The sequence below is a fragment of the Thamnophis sirtalis genome, unplaced genomic scaffold (assembly GCF_051295495.1).
Source record: "Thamnophis sirtalis isolate CommonGarterSnake01/CBP01778 unplaced genomic scaffold, rThaSir2_p1.2 scaffold_11, whole genome shotgun sequence".
In the NCBI taxonomy this organism is placed as follows: Eukaryota; Metazoa; Chordata; class Lepidosauria; order Squamata; family Natricidae; genus Thamnophis; species Thamnophis sirtalis.
The window spans coordinates 4,264,734-4,280,739 of NW_028261391.1; the positions used below are offsets into that span (position 1 = coordinate 4,264,734).

The window sequence follows — 16,006 nt, forward strand, 5'->3', positions numbered from 1 at the left end:
CCACGGTAGACAGTTTAAGGTTGGAGCTATGTGGGGGTTTGAGGATGTAACAACAGAGTTGGGTAGAGCATTCCAGGCGTCGACCACTCTGTGACTGCAGTCGCATTTTCTGCAGTCGAGTTTGGAGCGGTTGACCTTGAGTTTGTATCTATTCTCTGCCCGTGTATTATTGCGGTTGAAGCTGAAGGAGTCATTGGCCGGTAGGATGTTGTAGCAGACAATTTTGTGTACTACACTTAGGTCAGAACTTGGTGTAGTTCCAGTTTGTCCAAGCCCAAAATTTGGAGCCTGGTGGCATAAGGGATTCTATTGTGAGCAGAGGAGCGGAGGACTCTCCTCGTGAAATACCTCTGGACTCGCTCAATTGCGTTGATGTTCGACATACAGTGCAGATGTCCAGAATTCATTCCTAGAGGGTTAAGCTTTGGGACAACAGACCAAATTTATCTCTTTCCTTCTTCGCTTTGTGACAGATTCTCTGGTGAGCGAGACCCATTCTCAGCGAGAGAAACGCAGCTTGGGCATTGACCCCATGGAAGAAAAGGAGAATCAACTGCCCAGTGGTATCTATTTATTATAATAATAATAATATTAATAATAATAATAATAATAATTTATCATGCAGACTTTGCAAAGAAGCTGATGAAACTGTTGATCACATACTCAGCTGCTGTAAAAAAAATCGCGCAGACTGATTATAAATTGCGGCACAATTCTGTAGCACAAATGATCCATTGGAATTTGTGCAAAAATTATAATATTAAAACAGCAACAAACTGGTGGGAACATCAGCCTGAAAAAGTCACCGAAAATCAGATGGTCAAGATCTTGTGGGATTTCTGTATACAAACAGACAAAATACTGGCACATAATACACCAGACATCACACTGGTTGAGAAAAATAAGGCCACAATCATAGGCATTGCAATACCAGGTGATAGCAGGGTTGACGAGAACGAACATGAAAAGATAGCGAAATACCAGGACTTAAAAATCGAAATTCAATGACTATGGCACAAACCAGCAGTGGTAATTCCAGTGGTAATCGGCACACTGGGTGCTATTCCAAAAGCACTGGAATTACATTTAAAACAGATAAAAATTGACAAAATCACCATCAGTCAAATGCAAAAAGCCTCACTGCTTGGATCCGCACGCATATTACGAAAATACGTTATGACGTCCTAGGCCCCTGGGTGGGGCCCGACTAGTAACCAATGCCAAATCCGGCGAAACAACTGGCCGCTGTGATACAATTGAATAATAATAATAATAATAATAATAATAATAATAATAATAATAATAATAATAATAATAATAATAATTTATCATGCAGACTTTGCAAAGAAGCTGATGAAACTGTTGATCACATACTCAGCTGCTGTAAAAAAATCACTCAGACTGATTATAAATTGCGGCACAATTCAGTAGCACAAATGATCCATTGGAATTGGTGCAAAAATTATAATATTAAAACAGCAACAAACTGGTGGGAACATCAGCCTGAAAAAGTCACCGAAAATCAGATGGTCAAGATCTTGTGGGATTTCTGTATACAAACAGACAAAATACTGGCGCATAATACACCAGACATCACACTGGTTGAGAAAAATAAGGTCACAATCATAGACATCGCAATACCAGGTGATAGCAGGGTTGACGAGAACGAACATGAAAAGATAGCGAAATACCAGGACTTAAAAATCGAAATTCAACTATTATGGCGCAAACCAGCAGTGGTAATTCCAGTGGTAATTGGCACACTGGGTGCTATCCCAAAAGCACTGGAATTACATTTAAAACAGTTAAAAATTGACAAAATCACCATCAGTCAAATGCAAAAAGCCGCACTGCTTGGATCTGCACGCATATTACGAAAATACGTTACGACGTCCTAGGCCCCTGGGTGGGGCCCGACTAGTAACCAATGCCAAATCCGGCGAAACAACTGAGCGCTGTGATATAATTGTGATAATAATAATAATTTGGAAGATTGCAAAAAAGGATCAGAGTGCAAAGGTGCCCCCCCCCACTCTCCCCAAAAGGCAACTGGACTTTTTTGGTTTCCTCCTTGAAGGCGTTTCACTTCTCCTCCAAGAAGCTTCTTCAGTTCTGACTGAATGGTGGAGGGTGGAAGGATTTTTATTCCTTGCAGTGCTCTGGTCATTAGTACTCTCTCTGAGAGTGCTTGAGGTTTATCTCTGTCACCTGAATAAAAGTAGTCCTCCACTTATGGACTCAGTTGAGCCCAAAATATTCTGTTGCTAAGTGAGGCTTTTGTTAAGTGAACTTTGCCCCGTTTTACGACCTTTTTTAAGTGAACCACTGCAGTTGTTAAGTTAGTAAAACAAGTGTTGAGGGAACCTGGCTTCCCTTTTGACTTGGCTTGTCGCAAAAGGGGACACCACAACCGTCATAAATACGAGTCACTTGCCAAGTGTCTGAATTCTGATTACCTGAACATGGGGATGCTGCAGAGGTCAGAAGTGTGAACATTGGCCATAAGTCATTTATTCAGTGCCGTTGTAACTTCAAATGGTCACTAAATGGACTGTTGTAAGTCGAGGACTACCTGTATTGCAAACGAGGGTGGAACCTTCTTGGAACTAAGAAAAGTTCGGTTGCTCTTTGAAAAAAAATATTCTTTTGGGGACAACCATGAGCAGAATGAGTGAGAATCTCCATAGATGATCACAGCACAAATGATAACCAATAAAATTGGTACATGCAACATTAAAAGTAATTAATGCAAAACAGTAACAAAATTAAAATTAAAGCGAAAGGAAAGGAGAGGAAATGAGAAAAGAAAGGAGAAAAGAAAGGAAAGAAGAAAGGAAAAAAGGATAGGAAAGAAGGAAAGGAGAGGAAAGGGGGGAGTAAGGAAGGAAAGGAAAAGAAAGGGGGTAATGGAAGGGAAAGCGGGAAGGAAAGGAAAGAAGGAAAGGAGAGGAAAGGAAAAGAGAAAAGAAAGGAAAAGAGAAAGGAGGAAAGAAAGGAAAGAAGGAAAAGAAAAGAAAGGAGAAAAGAAAGGAAGGAAAGGGAAAAAGGAAAGGAAGGCAGGAAAGGAATAAAAGGGCAGAAGGGAAGGGAAAAGGAAAAAAGGAAAGGAAAGGAGAAAGGAAAGAAGGAAAGGTATGGAAAAAAGGAGAAAAGAAAGGAAGGGGGAAAGGAAAAAAGGAAAGGAAAGATGGAAAGGGGGAAGGAAGGAAGGAAAGGAACGAAGGAAAGGAAAGGGGAAAAGAAAAATACTGCCGTTTTAAGGATTCGAACAGAATTTAACAAACTGCTACCCTAAATATTTAAGAATATATGTTAAATAATTTGCTGCCCCTGCGTTACAAAAGACATTTTATTCCACCGTATTATTGTAAAATATATAGAGATAAAAAGGAAATTATCTAATAACGCCACCGTATCATTGTGAAATATCAAAGCACCAAAGGAGAAGATATTGCTTTCTTCTTTCATAAGTTGAAAATATTGCTTTTTCTGGAATGGGAGAATGTCATGTTTCTAAAAGCCTCTCTCTAATGTATGAGAATGGCAGGTTTTGTGTTTGTTGTGTTGTATTTGTTGTGATTGTGTCTCTTGTGGTTTGTTGCGTTGAACCCAGCAGATCCAAGGGTTGTTCCTGGGAGAGATTAATCAGTCAGTCAGTCAATCAATCAATCAGACTGGAGGTGGAAAGGGACCTTGGAGGTCTTCTAGTCCAGCCCCTTCTCAGGCAGGAGACCCTGTACCACTGCAGACAAATGGCTGTCCATTCTCTCCTTAAAAACCTCCAGTGTTGGAACATTCAAAACATCAATCAATCAATCAATCAAGCAAGCAATTAATCAATCAGAATAGAGCTGGAAATCAATCAGTTTGTTGTGTTGTATTTTGTCTCTTGTGGTTTGTTGTGTTGAACCCAGCAGATCCACTCTCCCCTTAAAAACTTCCAGTATTGGAACATTCACAACTTTAATCAATCAATCAATCAATCAATCAATCAATCAATCAATCAGAATAGAGCTGGAAATCTATCCGTTTGTTGTGTTGTATTTGTTGTGTTTGTGTCTCTTGGGGTTTGTTGTGTTGAACCCAGAAGATCCAAGGTTGGAGGCAAAGGGATGTTCCTGGGAGAGATCAATCAATCAATCAGCAGTCAGTAAGCCAATCAATCAATCAATAAGAATAAAGCTGGAAAGCGACCCTGGAGATCTTTTGGTCCAGATTGATTGCTTGGTTCACTCCTTAGAAACCTCCAGTGATGAAGCTCTCATAACATCTGGAGGGAAGCTGTTCTGCTGTTCAAACCAGTGGTGGGTTCCTACCGGTTCGGCCTGGTTCGGCCGAACCGGTAGCGACATGCTGGCCTGGTTCGCAGAACTGGCTGGCTGTGCCTCCGAACCGGTTCCCCGGTGGCCGCAGTCTCTGCCGCCATCTTGTCTTGGAGCTCTGCGCATGCACAGAACAATTTCTATTGAACTGTGTAGGTGCCCGCGGTGTGCATCCAGTGCGCACATGAAGCGCGCCCACGAGCAAACCGGCACTAACACCGGCTAGAACTCACCTCTGGCTCAGACACTGCTTTTTCCCCTCTGAGAGATTCACCCCACAACTTTCTTTCCCCAAGCCCCAGCTGTAGATTCCAGCTGCCAGGGAGCCAATGAATCTGCCCAGCGGGTACATTCCGTGCGGGAAGACTTCCGTTGGATCCTGCAAGTACCTGACCAGGATCTCACCATGAACTTCCAGAAGGTGAGGCTCTCGGCCACCCCCTCTGCCCTCCCCATCCACCACCAAGAAGGGGGGTGATACACATGATCCCAGTGGAGCCCACAAGGTTGACTCAGCCTTCCATCCTTCCGAGGTGGGTGAAATGAGGGGTTCCACCACAAAACCGTGGTAGACTAAAGCACGCTCGACGAAAGCGCGTATGTGACGTCATCACAGCACGATGAAAACAGCACGCTGTGAGCAGTAAACTTAAAATTAACCCGTAAATCTAAACCTAACCCCCCCAAACCTAACCCTAAACCTAATCCTAAGCCTAACCCTTAACCTAACCCTAAACCTAACCCTAAACCTAACCCTAAACTTAACGCTAAACCTAACCCTAACCGTTAACCTAACCCTAACCCTAACACTTAACCTAACCCTAACCCTAACCCTAAACCTAACCCTTACCTTTATGTGAATCGGCTTGCTTTAATTTTATTTTAATTTTAATTTAATTTATTTTTAACTTTATTTGTCGCGCTGCTGATGACGTCACGTACGCGCTTTAATCGGGCGCGCTTTAGTGGACCGCGGTTTTGTCATGCCACGGAAATGAGGACCCAGACTGTGGGGGCGAAATACTGACTCTGTAAACCACTTAGAGAGGGCTGAAAGCCCTATGAGGCGGTATATAACTGCTATAACTGCTATTGCTATAATTTCTGTGGCTAAGCGAGACAATTCTTTTTTTTAAATATTTTTTATTAAACAGGTTTTTTTTAAAAAAAATACAATTTTTTAATTGCAATTTCCTCCTGTACAACATTTCCACCTCGGTATACATCCATTGTAAATACACTTCTCCGCCCTTATTTCAGTTTCTCTTTGTCTATACATAGGATACTACAATATACCGTATTTTTCGGCGTATAAAACGCACCTTTTTCCCTCAAAAAAGAGGCGGGAAATCTGGGTGCGTCTTATACACCGAATACAGCATTTTTTGTCTCCCGAAGCCCCGCCCCCTTCACCAAAATGGCCGTGCATAGCCTTATGGAGGCTTTCAGAGGCTTTCCTGAGGGCTAGGGCGGGCAGAAATGAGCAAAAAAAGGGTCGTTTTTTTGCCCCCCCCCCCCCAGCAGCACTCTATAAGCCTCCATAAGGCTATGCATGCAATTCTTTTGACAAAAAACGGGACAGTTTTCATGAAAAATGGGCCGTTTTTTGCTCATTTTGGGTCCCCCCACCCCCCAGGAGCACTCTGAGGGTATTCATGCCTTTTTAAAAAAACGGGCCGGTTTTCATGAAAAACGGTCCGTTTTTGGGGAGGTTTGCAGAGTGCAAAAACTTTTCTTTTTCCTTTTGGAAAGCTCTTTAACTGATTGATGAGAATTACATTGATCAAGTGCTGTGCCAGCAGAAACACCTACCTACCTATCTATTTATTTCTCTATTTCTCTCTCTCTCTATCCCTCTACCTACCTACATACTCTCTCTCCCTACCTACCTACTGTATCTCTCTCTCTCTTTCTATCTCTTTCTCTCTCTATCCCTTTATCCACCTACTTAACTACACTTTCTCTCTCCCTACTACCTACTGTATTTCTCTCTCTCTCTCTTTCTCTCTATCTCTCTATCTATTTCTATTTCTTTCTCTCTCTATCTCTTTATCTACCTACCTACCTATCTCTAGATAGAATAGAATAGAATAAGGAATAGAATAGAATAAGGAATAGAATAAGAATAGAATTAGGAATAGAATAGAATTAGGAATAGAATTAGGAATAGAATATAATAAGGAATAGAATATAATAAGGAATAGAATAGAAAGGTCTAGAATAGAATTAGGAGTAGAATAGAATGGAACAGCTTGCCTCCAGAAGTTGTGAATGCCCCAACACTGGAAGTCTTTAAGAAGATGTTGGATAGCTATTTGTAAAGTTACAGAGGCCAAACCAGCTCTTATATACAGTTCAGCAAATGTAAGCCACATCCAGACACCAAACTGTCTCTTAGGGCCCCATACAAACAAATACTATGTTTCACTATTCAAACAGTCCCCATTGGCTGACTTGTTAACATGTCTATTCCAGTCTATGAACATACTCTCACAGATTTTGATTCTATGCCTCTGTTTATACAACCCAGGATTGTACTAGATTTTTTTTTAATTACTGGCCTCCTGCTCTCTCTTCTCCCGTGTTCCCCCAGATCCTGGTGGACTTGTCCTCCAAGAACGCCAAGGGCCTCTACCGAGCTCACATCCAAGCCATTGTTGGACAGAAGGCCACCAGCTTCTCTGGCCTGGTGGGCCTGGAGCAGGACTCTCTCTACCGGAGCATGCCTGAAATCATCGCTCTCGCCTTGGGGACTCTGAAGACCTGAGGGCACTGCCAGGAAGGCCAAACCAGGGGACGTTCGGCCAAGCAAGCCCGGAAGGCAGAAGGCCATGGCGGACATTCCGGAAAACAAGGCTGACTCCCGAGGAGACCTGGCTGCTGGAAGTGGAGGGGGTCTAGAACAGGGGCCGGCAACCTTAAACATTCAAAGAGACAGAAAGGTTCTAACCAGAAGCCCCACTATTCAATTCTGGTGCTGACCGGAAGTCCGGTTCCTCCATCATAGAGTCTCCTCCTAACACGGCATCCTTTTTCCTCTACCTGTCCTAACTGAAAGCCCTATCAATTGTGGAGCTGACCGGAAAACCCGCTCCTTGCCATAGAGTCTCCTTCTGGCGTGCTGTGCTCCCCCCCTCCCGCAACTCCTCTCAAAACTGTGGCGTCGACCGGCGACAGGGAGCCACAGCAGAGGGATGAAAGAGCCACATGCAGCTCCAGAGCCATGGGTTGCCGACCCCTGGTCTACGGATACCTGCCTGTTCTTCAGGATGGGACCTCAGGATGTTCTCTTCAGGATGGGACCTCAGGATGTTAGTTGGGGTGGTAACCAAGAACTTCCTTCCAATGCCTTTAGATCAGTGTCTGTCAGCCTTGGGAACTTTAAGATGTCTGGACTTGAACTCAAGAGTCGCTGGGAGAAATAAATTTCATAAATTATTATTATTAACAACTGCCAGATGTTTATGGAGATTGTCAGTCATCCAGGTCCTGGTTGTCCCAAAAGGGCTTTTTTGGGACCAGAAACTGGATTTTCTGGTTTTTCTTTTGAAGACATTTTGCTTCTCCTCCAAGAAGCTTCTTCAGCTCCGACTGGATGGTGGGGAATGGAAGGATTGATACCCCTTGCAGGCAGCTGGTCATTTGCCTCCATTTAGAGCAATGGTGGGATTCAAATAATTTGCCAACCAGTTCTCTGCCCTAATGACCAGCTGGGTAGGCGGGGCTCGGTGGTTCATGTGATCATGTGGGCGTGGCCAAGTCAATGTCACTCAGGTCGATGGGCACTTCGCCTTAGTTGTTACAATGGTAACAAGGGTTAACCGGAGAGGCAGTTTCTGTAAGCAGGGCAATAAAGATTAAGCTAGAAACAACGCCAGAATGTTTCCTTCCTGCTTTCCTTACAGGATTAGCCCTGTAAAGTGGGAAACAACAAAAGATTTCTTCCAACAACCGGTTTTCCAAACTGCTTAGAAAGTTAACAACTGGTTCTCCCGAATAGGTGCGAACTGGCTGAATCCCACCACTGATTTAGAGGGTCGTTGAGGCCACTTGGAGGGTGCAAATGAGTGTGGAGCAGTGGTGGGATTCAAATCTTTTTTCTGTGGGCATGGCTTGGTGGGCGTGGCTTGGTGGGCGTGGCAGTGGAACATTACTGCAAAATCCCCATTCCCTCCCCACCCCACTGACCTGCTTCCCAGCTCTGTTCTCCTGTTCTGGGCAACAAAAGAAGACCCAGCCGATCAGCTGAGATGCCGATCAGTTGGGACTCGGGAGGCAGAGAATAGATGGGGCCGGGGCTAGAGGTGGATTCCTACTGGTTCGGACCGGTTTGGCGAAACCGGTAGTGGTTTGGTGACCTGGTCGCTGGAACCGGCAGTGACCCAGGCCAGCCACCTCCTATGGGAACGCCATCTTGATTTTCAGTTCTGTGCCAGGAGTAATGCCAGGAGTAATCCATCCCTGGGCGGGGCCAGCCAGTAGTTGGTTCTCCAAACGACTCCAAATTTCCACTACCAGTTGACAAGAACCGGTCAGAACCGGCTGAATACCACTTCTGGTGTGAAGAATTGGAGAATCGGGGAACGGCTGAAAGGACTGTGCTGCAGACTGGAGATAGATGATATCGTATCCCCTCCCCCTCCTCTGTTGAGGGAGGGCTGTTCAGTTTTGACATATAATTGGCCTCTTTGACCAGCTGTCTGGAAGGAGTATAAATCACGAGTCGCTTTTTTTCAATGCAACTGTTACTTCGAACAAATGGATGTAAATCAAGGACTACTGTAAACCATTTTCTGGGTTTGCAGGATACGTTGCCCCCTAACCTGATCAAAACCGGCTGAAGTCCCACAGCGTGACACAGAGACAGGTGCACATGCCGAAATGCAAGATGGGGGTGTCAGGGTTTCAAATAGCATCCAAAAGTACATCAGAGTCCAAGGCAAAATATTGCTCAAAGTTCCAAGTTATGAAAAGAGCCATGTTGGCACATCTGGGAAAAGCTGAATCTGAAAGCTTCCTGGTTTTCCCCACCCAGTTGAAAGTTCAAGATCTTTTCCCCACACCCACCAGTCCATCCCATGGTCCAATCTCCCACTGCCATGCTGGCAGTTCCACCCATCCAGTTCCGGTCAGGTGCAGAGGTGCAAAGACAAAGGATGACCTTCATTTTCTAGAAAGAATGTTGTTATGGCTACATATGATCTAACTCTGTACAATCCCTCCTCCCATTTTCCCACCATAGAAAATGCATAGCAGAATAATAACAAGTGTGGCAGGCCAAAGATCCGAAATAAAAGATGGCTGCAGGCCTGACGGGGCTTCAAGGGTGCCATCACAGGCCACCATCTTGAATTGTTTGAGCCTCAGTGAACCTTAAGTACGCTCAGTATGTTGGATGGATGGAGTCACCCAGGTTTTCTTTGAACCCAATAAGACTCGTGTGAACGCTGTTACCTAACCATAAGCTAAGTCACGTGGCTAATCAGCCGCATTTTAATACTGTTGTGGGCTATCCCTAGAAAGGCGTCAGCTTTGACAAAAATAACGGAATAGCATACAGGTAGTCCTCAACTTACAACCACATTTGAGCCCCAAATTTCTGTTGCTAAATGGGACATTTGCTAAGTGGGCTTAGTCCCATTTTGCAACAGTCTATTATGAATAGACGAGAAGGTGGAATATCAGGCCACCAAATCTGGAGCCACGCAGGACGTTAAAGGATACGCAAGAATTTGTTGTCAAGATTCCAAGTAATACACCCATAGCAAACAAAATTCTGAGACAGGTAGATTCCTCAAAAAATAGTTTTATAAGATATATCATATTGGCACAGTTCTGGTGAAAACCGAGATTAAATATTCCCGCAGTATTCACCCAACTAAAATATTTTTCTCCTTTTCCCCAAACAATCACATGGTCCAATCAATGTGCCAGCTGGTTGCCTGGTAGCTTCTCTCTATGACTACCTATGGGAATGTCCTTGGTTCTCAAGAGAAAGTATTTTGTTTTGGCTACAAAGCCCCAGCTATCTCTATTCCCCCCTCCCTATCCTTCTTCTCTGATACTTCCAGTGTTGGAACATTCACAACTTCTGGAGGCAAGTTGTTCCACTGATTAATTGTTCTCCACTGTCAGGAAATTTCTCCTTAGTTCTAGGTTGCTTCTCTCCTTGGTTAGTTTCCATCCATTCCTTCTCGTCCTGCCTTCTGGTGCTTTGGAGAATAGGTCTACTCAAGCTGAGTGACAGGGTTCCAAATAGCATCCAAAAATAAAAGTATTGCTCAAAGTTCCAATTTATTAAGAGATAAATAAATTTGGCACATCTGGGGAAACCAATCTCCCACTGCCCTGCTGGCAGTTCCATCCATCCAGTTCCGGTCAGGTGCAGAGGTGCAGAGACAAAGGATGACCTTGGCTTTCTAGAAAGAATGTTGTTATGGCTACCTATCATCTAACTCCGTACAATCCCCGCCCCCCATTTTCCCACCATAGACAATACATAGTAGAATAATAGAAAGTGTGGCAGGCCAAAAATCCACAAGAAAAGATGGCTGCAGGCCTGACACTGAGGCTATGGGGTGAGACCATCTGCTAAGATTTTGACCCAACCTAGTTCAGCATGTTGTGTGAACGCACGGAACGTGGAGCAGACAGGCCAGCTCGGCCAGCTGCCAAAAACCAAAATTCCTTCTTGATTTCAGAGAGGAAGTTAGGACCTGGATGCCAGTCTCTTGTTTCCCAAGCTGGCTCGTAATTCTCCCTCCCCCCCCGAGCTGCCAGCTGCTCTTGTCCGTCCGCATTCCCAAATTAAGCTTGCTTCTAGCCCAGTCAGACACGCACAGAGGCAGCCGAAGGACGGGGAGCAGTCCGCCCGAAGCCAAGATGGACAATCGGAAACTTCAACTCATTCTGCTTTGCGCGCTGGCCTTGCCAGGTAAGATGCCCTCAAAAACCCACCGGAAGCCTAGGATGCGGGCACCGATACGGCCCTAACGAAAAACTCTGCAACATTTTGCAAACGGAGAACAACAAAGCTTTAGAAAAGTCCCGTGTTTGGCACTTGTGAATCGCAGAAACAGCTTCTTTAGGAAGCCACAGTTCTGAAAGTTGGGGGTTTTATTATCAGGGAGAGACATCAGCAAAAAAAGTCTTCCTTGTCTACATTTTTTAGGGAATGCGGGGTGCAATTTGAGATTCAGGAAGGGTTTGCGTTGAGACGTACGCAGTTTTTCTTGACTGATTTGTGTGCAAATCCGAGCCAAGGTGGCGCAGTGGTTAAATGCAGCACTGCAGGCTACTGCTAGATCAGCAGGTCAGCGGTTCAAATCTCACCGGCTCAGGGTTGACTCAGCCTTCCATCCTTCCGAGGTGGGTAAAATGAGGACCCAGATTGTTGGGGGCAATATGCTGACTCTCTGTAAACCGCTTAGAGAGGCCTGAAAGGCCTATGAAGCGGTATATAAGTCTACTGCTATTGCTATTGCAAAAATGTGGGGTGGGTCTCCCCCAATTCTTGGCGTTTCCTTGTAGAAAAAAAACAGTTGCACTCTAGGGGTGGGTGGATCGTGGTGGGTGGGCTCCATTTTTACATGTCGGACCTTCCCATCTTCTTCCGTAATTCCTCCTCTGCTTGCCGTCCCACATGCACAACAACTGTTTTGTGCGCTTGTGTGTCTTTGTGTCAGCTTGCCCTCAGAAGGTGTGGGGGCTGCGTCACTGAAAGTTTTCAGGAAGAGACAGGACAGCCATTTGTCTGAAATGATACGGGGTCTCCTGCTTGAGCAGGAGGCTGGACTAGAAGACCTCCAAGGTCCCTTAGGGGTAAGGATGACGTGACAGCAGTCTTCCGATATTTGAGGGGCTGCCCCAAAGACGAGGGGATCAACCTATTCCCTAAAACTCCCAAAGGCAGGACAGGAGAAGGCTGAACTCTGCATGCTGGAGTTGAGAATTCTGGGAGTTGGAGTCCAGGCATGCCGGCAGGGGAATTCTGGGAGTTGGAGTCCAGGCATGCCGGCAGGGGAATTCTGGGAGTTGGAGTCCAGGCATGCCGGCAGGGGAATTCTGGGAGTTGGAGTCCAGGCATGCTGGCAGGGGAATTCTGGGAGTTGGAGTCCACACATGCTGGCTGAGGAATTCTGAGAATTGGAGTCCAGGCATGCAGACAGGGGAATTCTGGGATTTGGAGTCCACGCATCTTAAACTTGCCAAGGTTGAGAAATGGTGCATTTGCCCAATGGATGAGAAGCCCCATGCAACGCCTGGTGTGCCTTAACAAATGGCTCTGGGTACCACAGGTGGCACGTGTGCCATAGGTTCGCCCTCATGGGTATATAGGGTCTCCTGCTTGAGCAGGGGGTTGGACTAGAAGACCTCCAGGGCCCCTTGTGGCTTAGACCAGGGATCTCCAACTTTGGCAACTTTAAGCCTGGTGGGCTTCAACTCCCAGAATTCCCCAGCCAGCTTTGCCCATCTCCAAATAGGCCAGGGCCTGGTAGTGGGTCACGGCCCAGAGGTTGGTGACTTCTCCTTTAGACACAACCGAAAGACAAGAAGACACAGAAGGAAGTTTCTTTGCAAGCAAAACATGGCTCATTTCCGGAAACCCGGAATGGCCGGGGAGGCATGGTGGCAGGGCACATTTTTGGCAACCGGGAAGCGTCCGGTGGAAACGGATCAAGTGACAAGCAAGTGAGGAGGGAAGCTCGACACTGAGATCCATCCGGGAAGAACGTCCCTTCAGATCTTAACTGAAAAAAAAAAAAGAATGGCAGAGTTGAAAGGGACTTTGTGGGGTCATCCAGTCCAACCCGCTCCTCAAACAGGAAACCCTATGTACCATCTCTGACAAACGGCCGTTCAGTCTCTTCTTTAAAGTTTCCAGTGATGGAGCATTCACAACTTCCGAAGGCAAATTGTTCCACTGGACGTTTGTTGGGACATTTCTCCTCACTTCTAAGTTGCTTCTCTCCTTGATTAGTTTCCACCCATTGCTTCTTGTTTTGCCCTCAGGTGCCTTGGAGAATAGTTTGACTCCCTCTTCTTTGTGGCAACCCCTGAGATATTGGAAGGCTGCTATCATGTCTCCCCTAGTCCTTCTTTTCATTAAACTACCCAGTTCTTGCAACTGTTCTTCACATGTTTTAGCCTCCAGTCCCCTAATCATCTTAATTGTTTATAATTTTATAGTTGATTATGCTGTTTATAGTTAATTAATTGGGATGCATGGCAACTGACTCATATACAGTATATGTAGAATAGAATAGCATAGCATAGCATAGCATAGAATAGCATAGAATAGAATAGCATAGCATTGAATAGCATAGCATAACAGAATAGCATAGAATAGCATAGAATAGAATAGAATAGCATTGAATAGCATAGCATAACAGAATAGCATTGAAAAGCATAGAATAGAATAGCATAGAATAGAATAGCATAGAATAGCATTGAATAGCATAGCATAGCATAGAATAGCATAGAATAGCATAGAGTAGCATAGCATAGAATAGCATAGAATAGCATAACATAGAATAGAATAGCATAGCATAGAAGAGCATAGAATAGAATAGCATAGAATAACATAGAATAGCATAGAATAGCATAGAATAGCATAGAATAGCATAGAATAGCATAGAATAGCATAGCATAGAAGCTGGAAGGGACCTTCGTGGTCTACTAGTCCAACCTCCTGCTATAACATTTCAGACAAATGGTCGTCCAGTGCCTTCTTAAAAACCTCCAGTGATGGAACACACCCACAACTTCTTGTGGCAAGCTGTTCCACTGATTAATTGTTCTAACTGTTAGGAAAGTTCTCCTTAATTCCAGGTTGCTTCTCTCCTTGATTAGTTTCCATCCGTTGCTTCTTGTCCTGACTTCTCAGAGGATGCGTAAAATATTAGTGTCAGGGCAAACCTATAACACAGTGGCTAAAAACTGAGCTACCGACCAGAAATCCTGACCTTCATTTAAACCCAAACTGAATTTTTGGAGAGGTCTAGATTATTTTCATGGCAACAGAATGGAAATTATTTGCTGTTTCTTCTTGCCCCCCCCCCTCCCCAGTTTTAATGTCCATCTTACAGTCCTACATAAATTACACATCTTAACCCAGCCTGGCCCCTCTCTCCTTTATAAAATTAGGCCAGGTTCACAGGGCTTTGAGATCAACTACAAATCCATGGGGCTTCTCATCCATTGGGCAAATGCACCATTTCTCAACCTTGGCAAGTTTAAGATCCGTGTACTCCAACTCCCAGAATTCCCCTGTCTGCATGCCTGGACTCCAATTCTCAGAATTCCTCAGCCAGCATGTGTGGACTCCAACTCCCAGAATTCCCCTGCCGGCATGCCTGGACTCCAACTCCCAGAATTCCCCTGCCAGCATGCCTGGACTCCAACTCCCAGAATTCTCCTGCCGGCATGCCTGGACTCCAATTCCCAGAATTCCTCAGCCAGCATGCCTGGACTCCAACTCCCAGAATTCCCCTGCCTGCATGCCTGGACTCCAACTCCCAGAATTCCTCAGCCAGCATGCCTGGACTCCAACTCCCAGAATTCCTCAGCCAGCATGTGTGGACTCCAACTCCCAGAATTCCCCTGCCGGCATGCCTGGACTCCAATTCCCAGAATTCCTCAGCCAGGATAATTCTGGGAATTGAAGTCCACCTAGCTTAAAGTTGCCAAGGCGGAGAAACAATTGATCTGTCATTTTGTGAAGGCCTGGCTAAGGTGTTTGAGTGGCATCTCTTCAACGCACCAGCCCAGCCCCTTCCACCGTCTTCTCTCCACGTCCTTTCAGGTGCCCTGGGTGTGAACATGGAGGAGGTGCTGATCAAGGAACTTTTCGACGAGAGAAAGTACGACAATAAACTGCGCCCGGTGAAGTTCAAGAATGAGACCGTGGTCATCAGCCTGGCCCTGACGCTTTCCAACCTGTTAACCCTGGTAAGGTCCTCCTCGGGCCTCCTGTTCTTCCCCCAAAAAGCCCGAGACAGAGTCCTGGTGCCAACAAAATCCCTTTTTTTAAATACATGTGAATTCATCTCATTTACCTTCAGCCAGGCCTGGCAAACAGTCTTTCAAAGGCGTATTGATGACCACAGACCTTATCTAGCTTGGAAAGCGGCCATGTAAATATTGTCCAAATGAGGTGCTGTGCAAGGAAAGGCTGGGCACAGAGTCTCTGGGATTCACGGACAGATCTTCACACTCCCGAAATGAACGAGCTAATTAACGAATTGTTTCCTGCAAAAGCCCACTCCTCTTTTATTTCCTCTGGGAGGGGCCATTCACCGTCCACCTGTGGCTTTACTCCCAAGTCAACCCCTGTTCTTTAGCTGTTCCCTTCGTCTGGCAGCTCTGCGCATGCGCACACTGGGAACAGGCTCCAGCTGTGCTTCTGCCTCACTGATGTCCGACTCTGAAGGCAGCTGATAACTGTCGGACGGCCCTGGCCCCCTCTCTGCCTCCGACACAGAGCCCTCGTCTGAACCTTTGCCAGCCTCCAGGACTGGCCCATCTTCCTCCCCAACCTCCTCCCTCTCCGACTCTGCTGGCAGCTCCACTGTCAGTTATCAACCAGGGCTGTCTGTCGAAAGAGGGGTCAAAAAGATGAAACATATCCTTATATGATCACCATCATGTGTCACATCTCTCTCTCACACACACACAAACACAAA

General features: G+C 45.6%; 2 protein-coding genes across 2 annotated transcripts in view; both read left to right on the forward strand.

Moving 5' to 3' along the window:
- The window catches only part of PRSS56 (serine protease 56), a 39,368-nt gene extending 31,776 nt beyond the window's left edge, over positions 1–7,592 (forward strand). Inside the window, exons 14-16 of the mRNA XM_087726057.1 lie at positions 474–560; positions 4,589–4,743; positions 6,916–7,592. Of these exons, the coding sequence (XP_087582183.1) occupies positions 474–560; positions 4,589–4,743; positions 6,916–7,089 (416 nt within the window). The 3' untranslated portion in view covers positions 7,090–7,592. The remainder of the gene's footprint in view (positions 1–473; positions 561–4,588; positions 4,744–6,915) is intronic.
- Positions 7,593–11,159: 3,567 nt separating this feature from the next.
- The window catches only part of CHRND (cholinergic receptor nicotinic delta subunit), a 23,367-nt gene continuing 18,520 nt past the window's right edge, over positions 11,160–16,006 (forward strand). The window contains exons 1-2 of the mRNA XM_087726094.1: positions 11,160–11,256; positions 15,127–15,272. Of these exons, the coding sequence (XP_087582220.1) occupies positions 11,205–11,256; positions 15,127–15,272 (198 nt within the window). The 5' untranslated portion in view covers positions 11,160–11,204. The remainder of the gene's footprint in view (positions 11,257–15,126; positions 15,273–16,006) is intronic.